This window comes from Salmo salar, chromosome ssa16 (assembly GCF_905237065.1).
Source record: "Salmo salar chromosome ssa16, Ssal_v3.1, whole genome shotgun sequence".
Taxonomy (NCBI): Eukaryota; Metazoa; Chordata; class Actinopteri; order Salmoniformes; family Salmonidae; genus Salmo; species Salmo salar.
Genome location: NC_059457.1, coordinates 75,065,102 through 75,079,214, shown reverse-complemented (window position 1 = coordinate 75,079,214; position 14,113 = coordinate 75,065,102). Strand labels below are relative to the sequence as shown.

General features: G+C 44.7%; 1 protein-coding gene across 2 annotated transcripts in view; it reads left to right on the top strand.

Annotated features, from left to right (window-relative positions):
- The window catches only part of ptgfrnb (prostaglandin F2 receptor inhibitor b), a 58,839-nt gene extending 46,030 nt beyond the window's left edge, over positions 1-12,809 (top strand). For both annotated transcript variants that reach the window (XM_045697831.1, XM_045697832.1), the window contains exons 10-11: positions 9,940-10,245; positions 10,337-12,809. In XM_045697831.1, coding sequence (XP_045553787.1) covers positions 9,940-10,245; positions 10,337-10,500 — 470 coding nt within the window. In that variant the 3' untranslated portion in view covers positions 10,501-12,809. The remainder of the gene's footprint in view (positions 1-9,939; positions 10,246-10,336) is intronic.
- Positions 12,810-14,113: the final 1,304 nt, after the last annotated feature.

The window sequence follows — 14,113 nt, the reverse complement described above, 5'->3', positions numbered from 1 at the left end:
ACTGAACTACACTGTTAGTTACCTACAGGGAGACAGCTGGAAGGCTGCAGGGGAATGGTATTACTGAACTACACTGTTAGTTAGTTACCTACAGGGAGACAGCTGCAAGGCTGCAGGGGAATGGTGTTACTGAACTACACTGTTAGTTAGTTACCTACAGGGAGACAGCTGGAAGGCTGCAGGGGAATGGTATTACAGAACTACACTGTTAGTTACCTACAGGGAGACAGCTGGAAGGCTGCAGGGGAATGGTATTACTGAACTACACTGTTAGTTACCTACAGGGAGACAGCTGGAAGGCTGCAGGGGAATGGTATTACTGAACTACACTGTTAGTTAGTTACCTACAGTGAGACAGCTGGAAGGCTGCAGGGGAATGGTATTACTGAACTACACTGTTAGTTAGTTACCTACAGTGAGACAGCTGGAAGGCTGCAGGGGAATGGTATTACTGAACTACACTGTTAGTTACCTACAGGGAGACAGCTGGAAGGCTGCAGGGGAATGGTATTACTGAACTACACTGTTAGTTAGTTACCTACAGGGAGACAGCTGGAAGGCTGCAGGGGAATGGTATTACTGAACTACACTGTTAGTTACCTACAGGGAGACAGCTGGAAGGCTGCAGGGGAATGGTATTACTGAACTACACTGTTAGTTAGTTACCTACAGTGAGACAGCTGGAAGGCTGCAGGGGAATGGTATTACAGAACTACACTGTTAGTTACCTACAGGGAGACAGCTGGAAGGCTGCAGGGGAATGGTATTACTGAACTACACTGTTAGTTACCTACAGGGAGACAGCTGGAAGGCTGCAGGGGAATGGTATTACTGAACTACACTGTTAGTTAGTTACCTACAGGGAGACAGCTGGAAGGCTGCAGGGGAATGGTATTACTGAACTACACTGTTAGTTAGTTACCTACAGGGAGACAGCTGGAAGGCTGCAGGGGAATGGTGTTACTGAACTACACTGTTAGTTAGTTACCTACAGGGAGACAGCTGGAAGGCTGCAGGGGAATGGTATTACTGAACTACACTGTTAGTTACCTACAGGGAGACAGCTGGAAGGCTGCAGGGGAATGGTATTACTGAACTACACTGTTAGTTACCTACAGGGAGACAGCTGGAAGGCTGCAGGGGAATGGTGTTACTGAACTACACTGTTAGTTAGTTACCTACAGGGAGACAGCTGGAAGGATGCAGGGGAATGGTGTTACTGAACTACACTGTTAGTTAGTTACCTACAGGGAGACAGCTGGAAGGCTGCAGGGGAATGGTGTTACTGAACTACACTGAACTACAACTACACTTAGTTTGTTAGGTGGCTCATGGCTTTTTTTGGTTAGAATGACATTTTGTCTTCTCAATCGACAGCAGAATTTTCTCCAACTGTGGTGAGAGCTTTTGGGGGTAGCCTAGGATTTTGTTCCATCCCAGCACTGACATACCCAATTCAACCAATCAGCTGATTATCAAGACCTCAGATTTAGTTGAATCAGGTGTTAATTAATTAGAGCTAGGCTGGAGTAAAAGCCTGTAGCTTTAAGAATTCCATGTCTCATCTGTGAGCCAGACTTACCTTCTTATTGTCTTGGTCGTGATGCCTCACAATAGGTATTGTGACGCACTATTCAAGACCAATTGTTCCAACTGATACTAAAACGGATATATCTGGTTTCCTTCAGGTGTGGCAGTGGTTTGTTTCGTTTAGTCATGTGCCGACTGATACGGTATTGCCCAACCCTGACGTCTGCGGTGTCCTAAACTCACGTGTGTGTGTGTGTGCTGTCGTTTAGTCATGCGCCGGATGGTGTTACCCAACCTTTGTTGTCTTAGTGCGCACACACACACACTATTTATTCCTTCTATTACAGAGGTGGGGCATATCTAATCCCCATATTAATGCTGTTGATGTAGGATATGTGAGGTGCTGTAAAACTGTCAACAATACCACATGAAACCAAATGGCAGAGAGACTTGGTAACAGATGTCTAGGAGAGGAACTGGATAGTAGATGACGTGACTGATGGTTTGGTGTAAATGTTGAGTAATCCACAGTGATACTCTATATTGCAGGTATTCCCAAACTGGGGCAATGTCTTCGGGGGTATGTATAATAAAAACGTGATTCGCATTTATATCAGATATATACACTACCGTTCAAATGTTTGGGGTCACTTAGAAATGTCCTTGTTTTTGAAAGAAAAGCTCTTTTTTTTTTTTTGTCTGTTTTTAAAATGACATCAAATTGTTTAGAAATACAACATTAACAATGTCTACACTGTAAATTATTGTTGTTGCTGCAAACGGTTTATTTTTATTTTTTTAAATGGAATATCTACAAAGGCGTACAGAGGCCCATTATCAGCAACCATCACTCCTGTGTTCCAATGGCACGTTGTGTTAGCTAATCCAAGTTTATCATTTTAAAAGGCTAATTGATCATTACAAAACCCTTTTGCAATTATGTTAGCACTATCGTTCAAAAGTTTGGGGTCACTTAGAAATGTCCTTGTTTTTGAAAGAAAAGCTAATTTTTTTTGGTCCGTTTAAAATAACATCAAATTGATCATAATAGTACAAATACAGAAAACCCCTTGAATGAGATTTGAACTATATATATATATAGAGAGAGAGAATTTTTATTTTTTTACTTCTTACTAACTAACTACCGGTCAAAAGTTTCAGAACCTCTGCTTGTTCAAGGATTTCTTTATTTTTACTATTTTCTACATTGTAAAAAATGAGCAAAATGATTTATTATTATTTGTGCCCTTGTCCTATAAGAGCTCTTTGTCACTTCCCATTATTAAACATATCCTATAGTGTGTGTGTCAGGCTTGCAATGATGGCAAAAAACAGTGTGCTGACCCTGGAGCTAGAGGGGGTACGCAGCTGGAGGTTGAATGTTTGAAGGGGTGCGGGACTATAAAAAGTTTTGGAACCACTGCTATATAGAAAGGAGAGGGACTGGGTAGTACCTGACAGGACTGATGGTTTGGTGTAAGTGTTGAGTAATCCACAGTAATACTCTATACAACATTTACAGTGCAGGAACAAGCCTGAGCAGGAGAATCACATTCCTATGCAGCACTGGAATGGGCCTACCCACAAGACCTAGCGTCACAGAGATGACACAAACAGATGACACAAACAGCCACCTTTCCTTGTTTCCTTTCCTAGCTGATATAAATGGACAGATGGATTAAAAAAATAATATTGGTCTATCATCATGTCTTTTCAGATTAGTGGACGTCAAGGAAATGCATAATATATTAGATCATTAGCACGCAGCCGGTATGGTGATTGTGAGACCGACGGACTGCACGTGTGTTGGTGGGAATGTTGCACTTGTGAACTGATGCTGTTGAGAAAGCTAGCTAGCTGTTGGCCTGGCGTGTTGATGGGGAGAAACTGAAGACTTTGTCCCTGCTTGTGCCAGTTGCTGCCATGAGAGGACATAACATAAAAAGGACAACAGGAGGTTAAATTAAGATCAAGAGAAAGATGGAACATACCGTAATTTCCGGACTATTAAGCGCACCTGAATATAAGCCGCACCCACTGAATTTAATTTAAATTTTTATTTTGAACATAAATAAGCCGCACATGTCTATAAGCCGCAGGTGCCCACCGGTACATTGAAACAAATTAACTTTACACAGACTTTAACGAAGCACGGCTTGTAACAGAAATAAATGGGCTTTAACGAAACACGGCTTGTAAATTTTTTTACAAAAAAATTAGCAGTAAACAGTAGCCAACCAAGAAAGTCATTGGTCACCATCTTCCTCCTCCTGTGCACTGAAACCACTGAAGTCATCTCCTTCGGTGTCGGAGTTGAATAGTCTCAGAATTGCTTCATCCGATATTGGATCGTTTTCATTGTCGCTCTCGTCACTTTCATCCGGAGGCAAATCCCCCGCTGAGCCCTCTTCAACACGCAGCAGTCCAGCCTTTCGAAACCCGTTGATGATAGTGGATTTTTTGACAATGCTCCATGGTGTCAGGACCCATAAATTTGAAAGCGGGAAAAATCCATATATTAGCCGAGTCATTGTTTAAGCCGCGAAGTTCAAAGCGTGGGAAAAAAGTTGCGGCTTATAGTCCGGAATTTACGGTACAATTGTTTATTGGTTATAATTTTCTTTGAATGGAGTGGATTGTGGACTCGGCCCTGTACCGCATCACATCCGGCCGTGATTGGTAGTCCCATAGAGCGGCGCACAATTGCCCCAGCGTTGGCCGGGGTAGGCCGTCATTGTAAATAAGAATTTGCCTAGTTAAATATAAAAGAAATGTAAACCCACTAAAGAAGCATGTTAACGTCTGACTAGGATTGAACCATTCTTTATGACTAGAGTAGTTCACTGAGTCTGTCTAGTCTCCTCTCCTAGCCTGCCCCACAGAATCAAACTAGCCTGCTAACCCTGTCCTCTCCTAGCCTGCCACACATAATCAAACTAGCCTGCTAACCCTGTCCTCTCCTAGCCTGCCACACATAATCAAACTAGACTGCTAACCCTGTCCTCTCCTAGCCTGCTAACCCTGTTCTCTCCTAGCCTGCCCCACATAATCAACCTAGCCTGCTAACCCTGTTCTCTCCTAGCCTGCCCCACAGAATCAAACTAGCCTGCTAACCCTGTCCTAGCCTGCTAACCCTGTTCTCTCCTAGCCTGCCCCACAGAATCAAACTAGCCTGCTAACCTAGTCCTCTCCTAGCCTGCTAACCATGTTCTCTCCTAGCCTGCCCCACAGAATCAAACTAGCCTGCTAACCCTGTCCTCTTCTAGCCTGCCCCACAGAATCAAACTAGCCTGCTAACCCTGTCCTCTCCTAGCCTGCTAACCCTGTTCTCTTCTCCTCTCCTCGACAGCCAGTAATTAATAGTTCTATTCCATGGTCCATTACCCCCCTCACAGGGAGAAGAGGAGACTGGAGAGATCTCCTAAAGGAGTGGTGAAGAGAGAACGGTCTAACTCACTGGTGTGGGGAAAGAGAGACTCTCTCAGGCCATTAAGTCCTTCTGGTAATAAAGGGGAGGACTGCTTGAGCACAGAAATAGAAGGGGTAACACAACAGAACAGACATGAGTTGTGTCAAATGGCACCCTACTGCACCATGTCTCTTTAGATCAGCCCATAACTCTAAGAAATACTACATTTTTCACATTCTACCCAAATATTGGCGACACAATAGAATTTACGCGACGTCGTAACTTGTTAGCGTCAATTCCAAATGAGACACCCAAAATGGCCGCCGCCCGTCGGTCATGGCCCGTTGCTCGTAATTGGAATGGCCGTTCTGCTCATTGTGATTCTACGAGGTCCATGCAGTGTTTAGTATTCCTGTGTGCTGTGTTGTAGCAGCGCTTTATGGCCAACATGTAATAGACTTTGTTCTATCAGACATCAGTGGCAGTATCCCTGTTGAGTTCTGTGTTCTGGATGCCTGTAGTGTCTCTAACACTATTGGTCTTTACCTTCTGCTGCTGCTGCTTGCAAAACTAACTCCCCCTCTGGGGATCAATACATGGAATGAACCAATCAAATGTATTTTATTCAGTTCATTTCGATGTGAAGACAATCTAGTTTTATTTCTCCTTAGTGGTTCCTGGTGTTAATGAGATGGAGGATAGTTGGGGGGGATAAAAGGGCCAGTGGGAGGAATCTTACAGCATACTGTTGTGTTGGGGATCAAGCTTGTTAATGGGAACACTGGTGATGATAATGTATTTGTTTTGCCATCTTGGTTATTGTTGCTACGCGTGTGGTTCAAAGCAGTATATTTAAGCAATTACAGTCCACTGAAACGGCTGCGACCAGTGTGTGTGTGTGTGTGTGAGAGAGAATGTTATCTCCAGTGCCTGGTACAGGGGGTCTTGGCAGGACCCTCTTCTTTTTGTTTCTCTAAGGTGTGGTGGTTGACCTTTAATTCCTCTTTCGACATCTTCTATTTGGATAGTGTAATGGGTGTTCATACAACTCCAGGGATGTGTTGTTATTTCGCTATCTTCATGTTCTCTCTTCCTGTCCTTTGTTATAATTGTATTCAATGTCAAAGGAGGCAAACGGTGGCTTTATGAAGCTTTATAACTTAGTTCCTATCTGAAAGGATCTCCTGAGTGGCTTCATAGAAACACTGTACTTTCTATTCAACATAAAAGGCCCAGCTACCAAACTATTAACCCTTTACACACACAGCCCCTGTCATCCCATATACTGTTTGACAATGGCAGATTTGGTCATTAATGAGCACCTCAATTGGAATGCAGGGGCTGTACAGTAACATGTTGTATATGACGTCAGAGCTCAAGCTGTCTGCTTTACAGCGTTGTATGAGTTTCACCTGGCAGACGTTCTAAACGTGTTTATACAGCGGGTGGTTTAGAGTTCCCATTGTTAGAGCCTCTCCTGCCCGTGATATGAGACAACATACACATGGTCCCGTTCATATAAAGTGGCATTGTTTACATTGTTACCTAGCAACGCACTACTACTTCTACAACTACTAGTCTCAGCCCCTGTAACTCGTCGTGGATGATTTTGGCTACTTCAGTCATTTAGTTTGTAATCTGAGTGGGGGGAATGCTGTAAATCTAGAGGAGTCCGTGTGTTCTGAAAGATGAGACGTTGAGGATTATAATACAGGTTTGATGTCATAATGTGTACTTCAGATTTCCATATTTAAAAATTATTTTATTTACAGTATCAATGTTTATATTAGCTATTTTTGGTGTAAAATTACAAGATTACATGTCATACCCTGGATTGTTCTGATCAGAATGAGCCTATTTCTCGTATTGTGAAGAAAATTTGCAGCAGAACACGCAGTGAAGTGCCTTGTGGAAACCTAAGACTGTAAGATGGTATTTTATAACTAGTAATGTTGGCAATAGAACAGGCTTTCAAACGATGCACACCTGAACCACGTTGAGATTTATAATGGGCCGTTTTTGGATTGTTTTTAGCTTGTTCCAAACAAACTACAAGTGCGCTTGCTTCCGAGTGGCTCCCGAGTGGCGCAGCGGTCTAAGGCACTGCATCTCAGTGCTAGAGGCGTCACTACAGATCCTGGTTCGATTCCAGGCTGTATCACTACCAGCTGTGATTGGGAGTCCCATAGGGCGGCGCACAATTGGCCCAGCGTCGTCCAGGTTGGGGTTTGGCCGGGGTAGGCCGTCATTGTAAAACAATAATTTGTTCTTAACTGACTTGCCTAGTTAAATAAATAAAGGGTAAATAAAATAACATATAATAGCACCTTTTATATTTAAAGACTATTTCCTTGAGCCATAAAAGTGCATTGAAATGACTAATGGAGCTGTGCATTGTGGGGAGAGGTGTGGCCACTTGGACACACCAGGTAGACCTCGCACTCAAACGCTTGTTGTCATGTTTTTGCTATGTTGAACCTAACACAATGTTCATGAATATTTGGTATTTATTAGGATCCCTATTAGCCACTGCAAAAGCATCAGCTACTCTTCCTGGGGTCCACATGAAACATGACATAATACATAGTACAGAACATTATTAGTCAAGGACTGAAATGCATAAATTAATAATGTCACACACAGCCTAAATATCAGTACATACAATATCTAGGTCTAATACATAGTACAATGCAAGTTGCAATACAAGATATATAAAATGGCTGTCTCTCTTCAGTCTCCTTTGTGCAGTAAGGTGTGCTATGATCTGTTTTTTTTTAACTGGTTTTAGTTCTAGCTTGAGTTACCTGGGGTGGCAGAGAGTTCCATGTAGTCATGGCTCTATTTAATACTGTGTTTCCCAGCCTCTGTTCTGGACCTGGGGACTGTGAAGAGACCTCTGGTTGCATGTCTTGTGTTGTACCGGTTAGTGTCTGAACTGTGTACCAACTGCTTGAACAGACAGTTTGGTACCTTCAACACATCAATATCTCACACAAAGACCAATAGTGATGCAGTCAATCTTTCCTCAACTTTGAGCCAGGAGAGATTGACTTGCATGTTACTGACACTTTCCCTCGACTGAGATGTCAAGAAGGCAGAGCAACGCCTTATCATGGACCTCTTCCCATTTAAGCAACCATTTTCTATGTTACTGAATGTATCCAGAGTATTTTTAGACTTTTGAAGCAAAAAGTACTGTAAATGTAAAATGCACATAAAAATGAAGTGTATAATGTTTGGATTCCGTCTTGTCTGGTGAACTGTTGTGTTCTCACCTTTGGTCAGATAATTTCCCCTTAATCTCCAATCTGTTGCTTTATCATTGGTTATGCATATTATTTTTTATATTTCTTCAGTTAAAAACATTTCGATTTGGCCCTATCCTTACAGTCCTAATTCTAGGAGTGAAAAGAGTTAAGACTGACAACAGCCCAGCTACCAAACTATCCCTTTAAGACTAACGTCCACTGACCAGTCCTCAATAAGGTCTGGAGGAATCGGCCTGATTGGTCCGTTAGTCCAGCGGTCCTCTACGTTTAGTCTCGTGTCACATCCAGTCACCTCTTGAATCCGGACACCGGGGTTGTGGAAACGAGTGGTCGCTGTGCCCTCCGTTCCATCTCTAGAAATATAGATGTGTCCCTTCCTGCCTTTCCCCATCTTATTCATCATCATCATTACCATCAACATCTTCATATTCTTCACTAAGTAGGCCTTGTATTAGCATTCTTAATGGACAAATCTTCAGTTAGTCACACATTGAGGTCAATGGGATACGAAGTGAAAATGTTACTTAAAGTTAGGATTCACCCCATAGTACCTTATTTATTTATTTTTACTTCCATCTCTCCAGTGGAGAGAACTCTGTATTGGTGGTTAAGATGTCCAGTAATTAGAGGCTGCTGGACAGGATATCAAATCTGACTGAAGAAGTCATACCACATTCTGGGTCACTGGCACTGCCCTCTTTCTCGTTTCTTGCTCTCTCGTTGCTCTCTCTCTCGTTGCTCTCTTTTATCTTCTCTAGAACATCTTATTCTTTATCTTCCTCTTGTTCCTTCCCTCTGTCTCTTTCTGTGATGTTCTCTAAGGGTGGCTGTAGACACACACATAGTATTGATGTGTAATCTGTGTGTGGGTGGGACAGTAATGATAGTCCCGTTTAGACACATTAATGACCGGTTAAAGCTGCTCCTCTCTCTGCTTAGAGCCCCCAGCACACAAACACAGATGTATGAATACATGGATAGAGAAATAGATGTATCCATATGGAAGATGTATACTGTGTTCTATGTTCTTTCAGTGATAGCATGTCTATTCACATGTAGAGTTTTCTTCAGAGCCATGAATTCCCATCACAGATCAACATTGAGACGGTGGCAACACCAGACACTAACTGTAGGTTCAGCGATAGACTGATGAAACCTTTGGCCTCAACCACATGGAGAGGATTTCTATAAAATACTTTACATTTTCTCCTCCCCCTTTCACTTCTGTGTCTCTATCCAGTCCCCTCCCTCCTCTTCTGTCTCACCCTCCAAGTCCCCTCCCCCTCTCTTCTCTCTATCCAGTCTCCCCTCCATGTCTCTCCCTGTTGCTCTATCCAGTCTCCCCTCCATGTCTCTTCCTGTTGCTCTATCCAGTCTCCCCTCCATGTCTCTTCCTGTTGCTCTATCCAGTCTCCCCTCCATGTCTCTCCCTGTTGCTCTATCCAGTCTCCCCTCCATGTCTCTCCCTGTTGCTCTATCCAGTCTCCCCTCCATGTCTCTTCCTGTTGCTCTATCCAGTCTCCCCTCCATGTCTCTTCCTGTTGCTCTATCCAGTCTCCCCTCCATGTCTCTTCCTGTTGCTCTATGCAGTCTCCCCTCCATGTCTCTTCCTGTTGCTCTGTCTCCCCTCTTCCTGTCCCTACATCCAGTTTCAATCTGCTGATGTTAGCTCTATTACATAAACCCAATGAAGTGGTTTTAATAGAATTCTCTCCTCCTCCCTCTGCTCAGATGACCTGGCCTACGAGGTACGCTGGTACCTCACGCGGCTGAGAGGGGGGAACAAAGGCACCCTACTGGCCAGCGTGGACCGCTTCGGTCTGGTCAAGAAGGAGGCGCGCAACGCCAGCAGTGACGTGTCCCTGGAGCGCACAGACACACACACCTACGCCCTGAACATCCACGCCACCCAGGACAGCGACAGCGGGGAGTACCACTGCCAGGCCACGCCCTGGTACCTGTCTGCCTCCACAGGGGCCTGGACACACGGGGCAGAACTCACCTCTACCAGCATGTTCCTCACTGTACGATTCCCCAGTGAGTAAGGATGGGGGGGGTACTGTGTGTGTTTGTGTGCGTGTACAGTAACTAACACTCTCTCTCTCTCGGTCTGTCTGTCTCCCTCCAGTGTGGGACTCTCTGAAGCTGCCTCTGCTGTACGGTTCTGTAGCCTCTGTGTCCGTGGGGCTCTTCTCTCTCCTCCTGGGTTTCATCTGTGCCCACTGCTGCTGCCGCAACACCACACACACCCCTCGCTCACGCAACAAACTCATGGACCTGGAGATGGATTGACTAGCACAGGCCCGCTGGAGCGACCACCGCTTCTCCAGCTGATGAACTACGAGCACGCGCACGTTACCGCGCCGGCACATTACCACGGCAACGGCAGACAATTGACCAATCACAGCCCTTCGGGTGCACTCCGTGGAGCTTTTAAGCGCACCAACGGGAGAGGAGGAGGAGGAGAGACAATAGGACATTTACTGTGGATCTGTAGAGGGGGAAAAACACTGAATAAACTGCTAAAGGAGAGAGCAGGATATCTAGTCTGCCTATGTGAACATATTGATGTTAGGTATTGCACAAAACAGCCCTGGAGTATTCCTACCTTAGTGGACTTTGTCTACGATTGTCCTCATCACTAGTTTTTGAAATGAGACTGCTTTTAAATGGAGATGTGTGTATACTATATTTGTGTGGTTTGCCACACCTGAGGCTGGGAAAGAGCCGCTTTACCCGTTTTGTCCTGCCCTGCCCTGGTGTGATGTCATCCTGGTGTGATGTCATTTCAGTGACTCAGCAGCAACTAGCCAGGTTCCCTGGTGCACGATGATGACCTCAGAGGCTCTCCTCTAGAGCGAGTGAAAGACACTATGGACCCAGACCTCACCTGCTGTAACCCCCTACACTGACCCTGGTGCTACCCCCACTGTGAATGACGTTGATGTAATGTTGGGCCTAGGGTCAATATGGGGCAGGTTGAAGAGCAATGTGGCCATTAAGGGAGAATGGACTAATGGTTGACTGAGAGGAGTGGTATGATATGGACTGACACAGAGGGAGAGATCGTTTTATATAGGTAGCATACTGGATTAATGTGTGGAACCAGCTGGAACTTGCAGTCCTCCACACACTATCCCAGCCAATGCCTGGCTCTAGCTGAAGGAGTTCCAAAGTGGCTTCCTCGTCTCCTCTCCTTCATCTGCACTGATCAATAAACACAGGACAGATCTAAGCAATGTAATGGTTGAAGCCTACCCGTTTCATTCACATCAGTGCAGATGAAGCGAAGAAGACAGGACGAGGAAGCCAGAGCATGGAGATACACCCCTGGAATGCAATGGAGAAGGATTAGAGATAGAACTGTCAATAAACCCATTCCTGAAAGGAACCTCCATGTCACCTCCCAGTTTAGTATGGCCCAGTCCCTTAGGGAGTCTTCTTCCCCTGTCTCTGGTACAGTACAATAGCTGTGTGTCTAGAGAAAGGACTATGCTGTGTTTGTATGGGGCTGGGGCTCTCAGGGCCGTTAGTGGTTGGCCCAGCAGTATTCTTCCCAGTGACAAAGACCAGCCCTACCCTCTACTAATTACCCCAACCTAGACCCAGAAGGCCTTTTTAGAATGGTCCTGTACCTGATGTCAACTACCACCCCTGAAATGCTACCCTGTCTGTACACACACACACACACACTCCATATGCTGTCAACACTCAACATACTGACATGCACACCAAGAGTTAAACACACACTCCTCTTACCCAATGCCATGTACCCCAACATCTACAAATAAAATCACACTCCTCGTACACACACACATACAACCCTACACACACACTGTCCTGTATACACACTGTCAATGTAACCCTGTGTGAATGCACATCTTGAGAGGCACCAGCTGTATCTAGGTTCTGGCCAGGTACCAACTGGGGCTTTGGCTCTGGGATCTGACCTGGTTTAACTCCCTAGCGCCACCGACGGGAGAAGAGCTGCTGTGTGCCAATCAATAAACCAGAGCCCTGTTAAAATACTTAGAAATTGCATCCTTCCTAATCTGACATGACTGGATTGGTGAAAGATGTGTAGTGGAACTCTGGCTTACAGCTGCCATACATCTGTATAAGGTCAGACATGTACTTGAAGGATAGAGTTGCATTTTATAGTGTTGGTATCAGGCCTCGAGCTGTCCCACTGTGTGGGTGAAAGGTGTCCCTAAGCACTGACCCAAGGTCTGTTCTGTGTGCAACCTCGTAATTATTTAGTTCCGGTTTGGACTTGGGGAAGCTGATCTGAGATCTTTTTGAAGAACCTCCCTAAAGTCTAGAACCACAGACGGATAGGACAACCACCAACACAAAACACTGCAAGTTCTTTTTAAAGATCCTTACTGTCATTTTAGTTTTTGTAATTTGAAATAGATTTCTAAGTCTTTTTGTAAATGATTGTAAAGCCCAATATGGATTTTTATCTGACATGAATATCTTATTCTGTGCCGATGTTTCTCTGGGTAACGATCAATCAGGGTTTTTTATGATTCGCCTCTGCTTCCAGGCCTCTGAAAAACTTCAAATATTTCTGCAAGAATAAATGTTTTATAACAGTACCACGACTGAAGCTGGTTTGTTGTATCCCTCCTTCCTTCCCTCCATCTCTTGTCGTTCTTCAGGGAATAGCTTCTGTTCTCTCTCTCTCTCTCTCTCTCTCTCTCTCTCTCTCTCTCTCTCTCTCTCTCTCTCTCTCTCTCTCTCTCTCTCTCTCTCTCTCTCTCTCTCTCTCTCTCTCTCTCTCTCTCTCTCTCTCTCTCTCTCTCTCTCTCTCTCTCTCTCTCTCTCTCTCTCTCTCTCTTTCTTTTCTTTTTTTTTTTTTTTTCTCCCTCTCTTCTCTCTCAATTACAAATGCAGATGAGTGTTATGTTTAGAACTGTCAGCCTCCAGTGAGTTATTTTCCTCACCTTCTCTATCACGTTCTCTCTTCTTCCCCTCTATCTTTTTCACTCCTGTTTTTCTTAATCCCTCGCTCTCCTTTACTCCCTAAATGTCTCTTTCTCTCGCTCTCTTCTCCCCTCTTTCTCTCCCTCCATCTTCCTCTCACTTAAAAAATGTTTGACCCAGATATTGGTGCTGTATCCTCCATTCCCCTTCTGGTGCTGAGTGTGTTTCGTCTGGACACAGATCGTTTCATTAAGGCCTCGTTTGATCCTCAATGGTGGTTCCTGTATTAGACATATCATCTCTGGGATCTGTTGGTTGGGCCTGATGGCTCAGAACAACCGTTTACAACAACTCTAGACCTGGGTGGCCTTTTCACATCTGTCCTCTAAATGGACTCCTAGCCCCTCGGCTTACTCAGTAAACACTCCTGTAGGTCTAGAATGACACTATGGTCAATTGTTTGATATGCTTAAGTCTAATCAAATCCTGCTTAAACCATGTACAGCAAGTGTCAAACTCATTCTACGGAGGGACTGAGTGTCTGTGGGTTTTTGCTCCTCCCATGTACTTGATTGATGAAAATAAGGTCACTAATTAGTAAGGAACTCCCCTCACCTTGTCTGGCTTAATTAAAAGGAACAAAACTAAACCCTCTATGGAATGAGTTTGACACCCGTGACGTACAGGTTAATGATTCCGGTATGTTGGTTGTTCTAGCTCCGCAGCAGGAGGTTACTGTAGGGAGGGGACTGCATGAGTACACACAACAGTACACCGCATAGAGTAAATGTTCAACTTGAGAGGAGGAGAGTGTCCGGTGGGGAGAGCCATGCCCCGGAATGTGGCGACGACTCGTCAACGCCTCGCCATGGTAACCGTCTACAGACGGAGGGTGTGTGGTTGGGGGGGGAGATGGAGGAGAGAAAGGAAAGAAAAAGTTGGTGTGATATCTGATCAGCCTCCACCACCTCCAAAC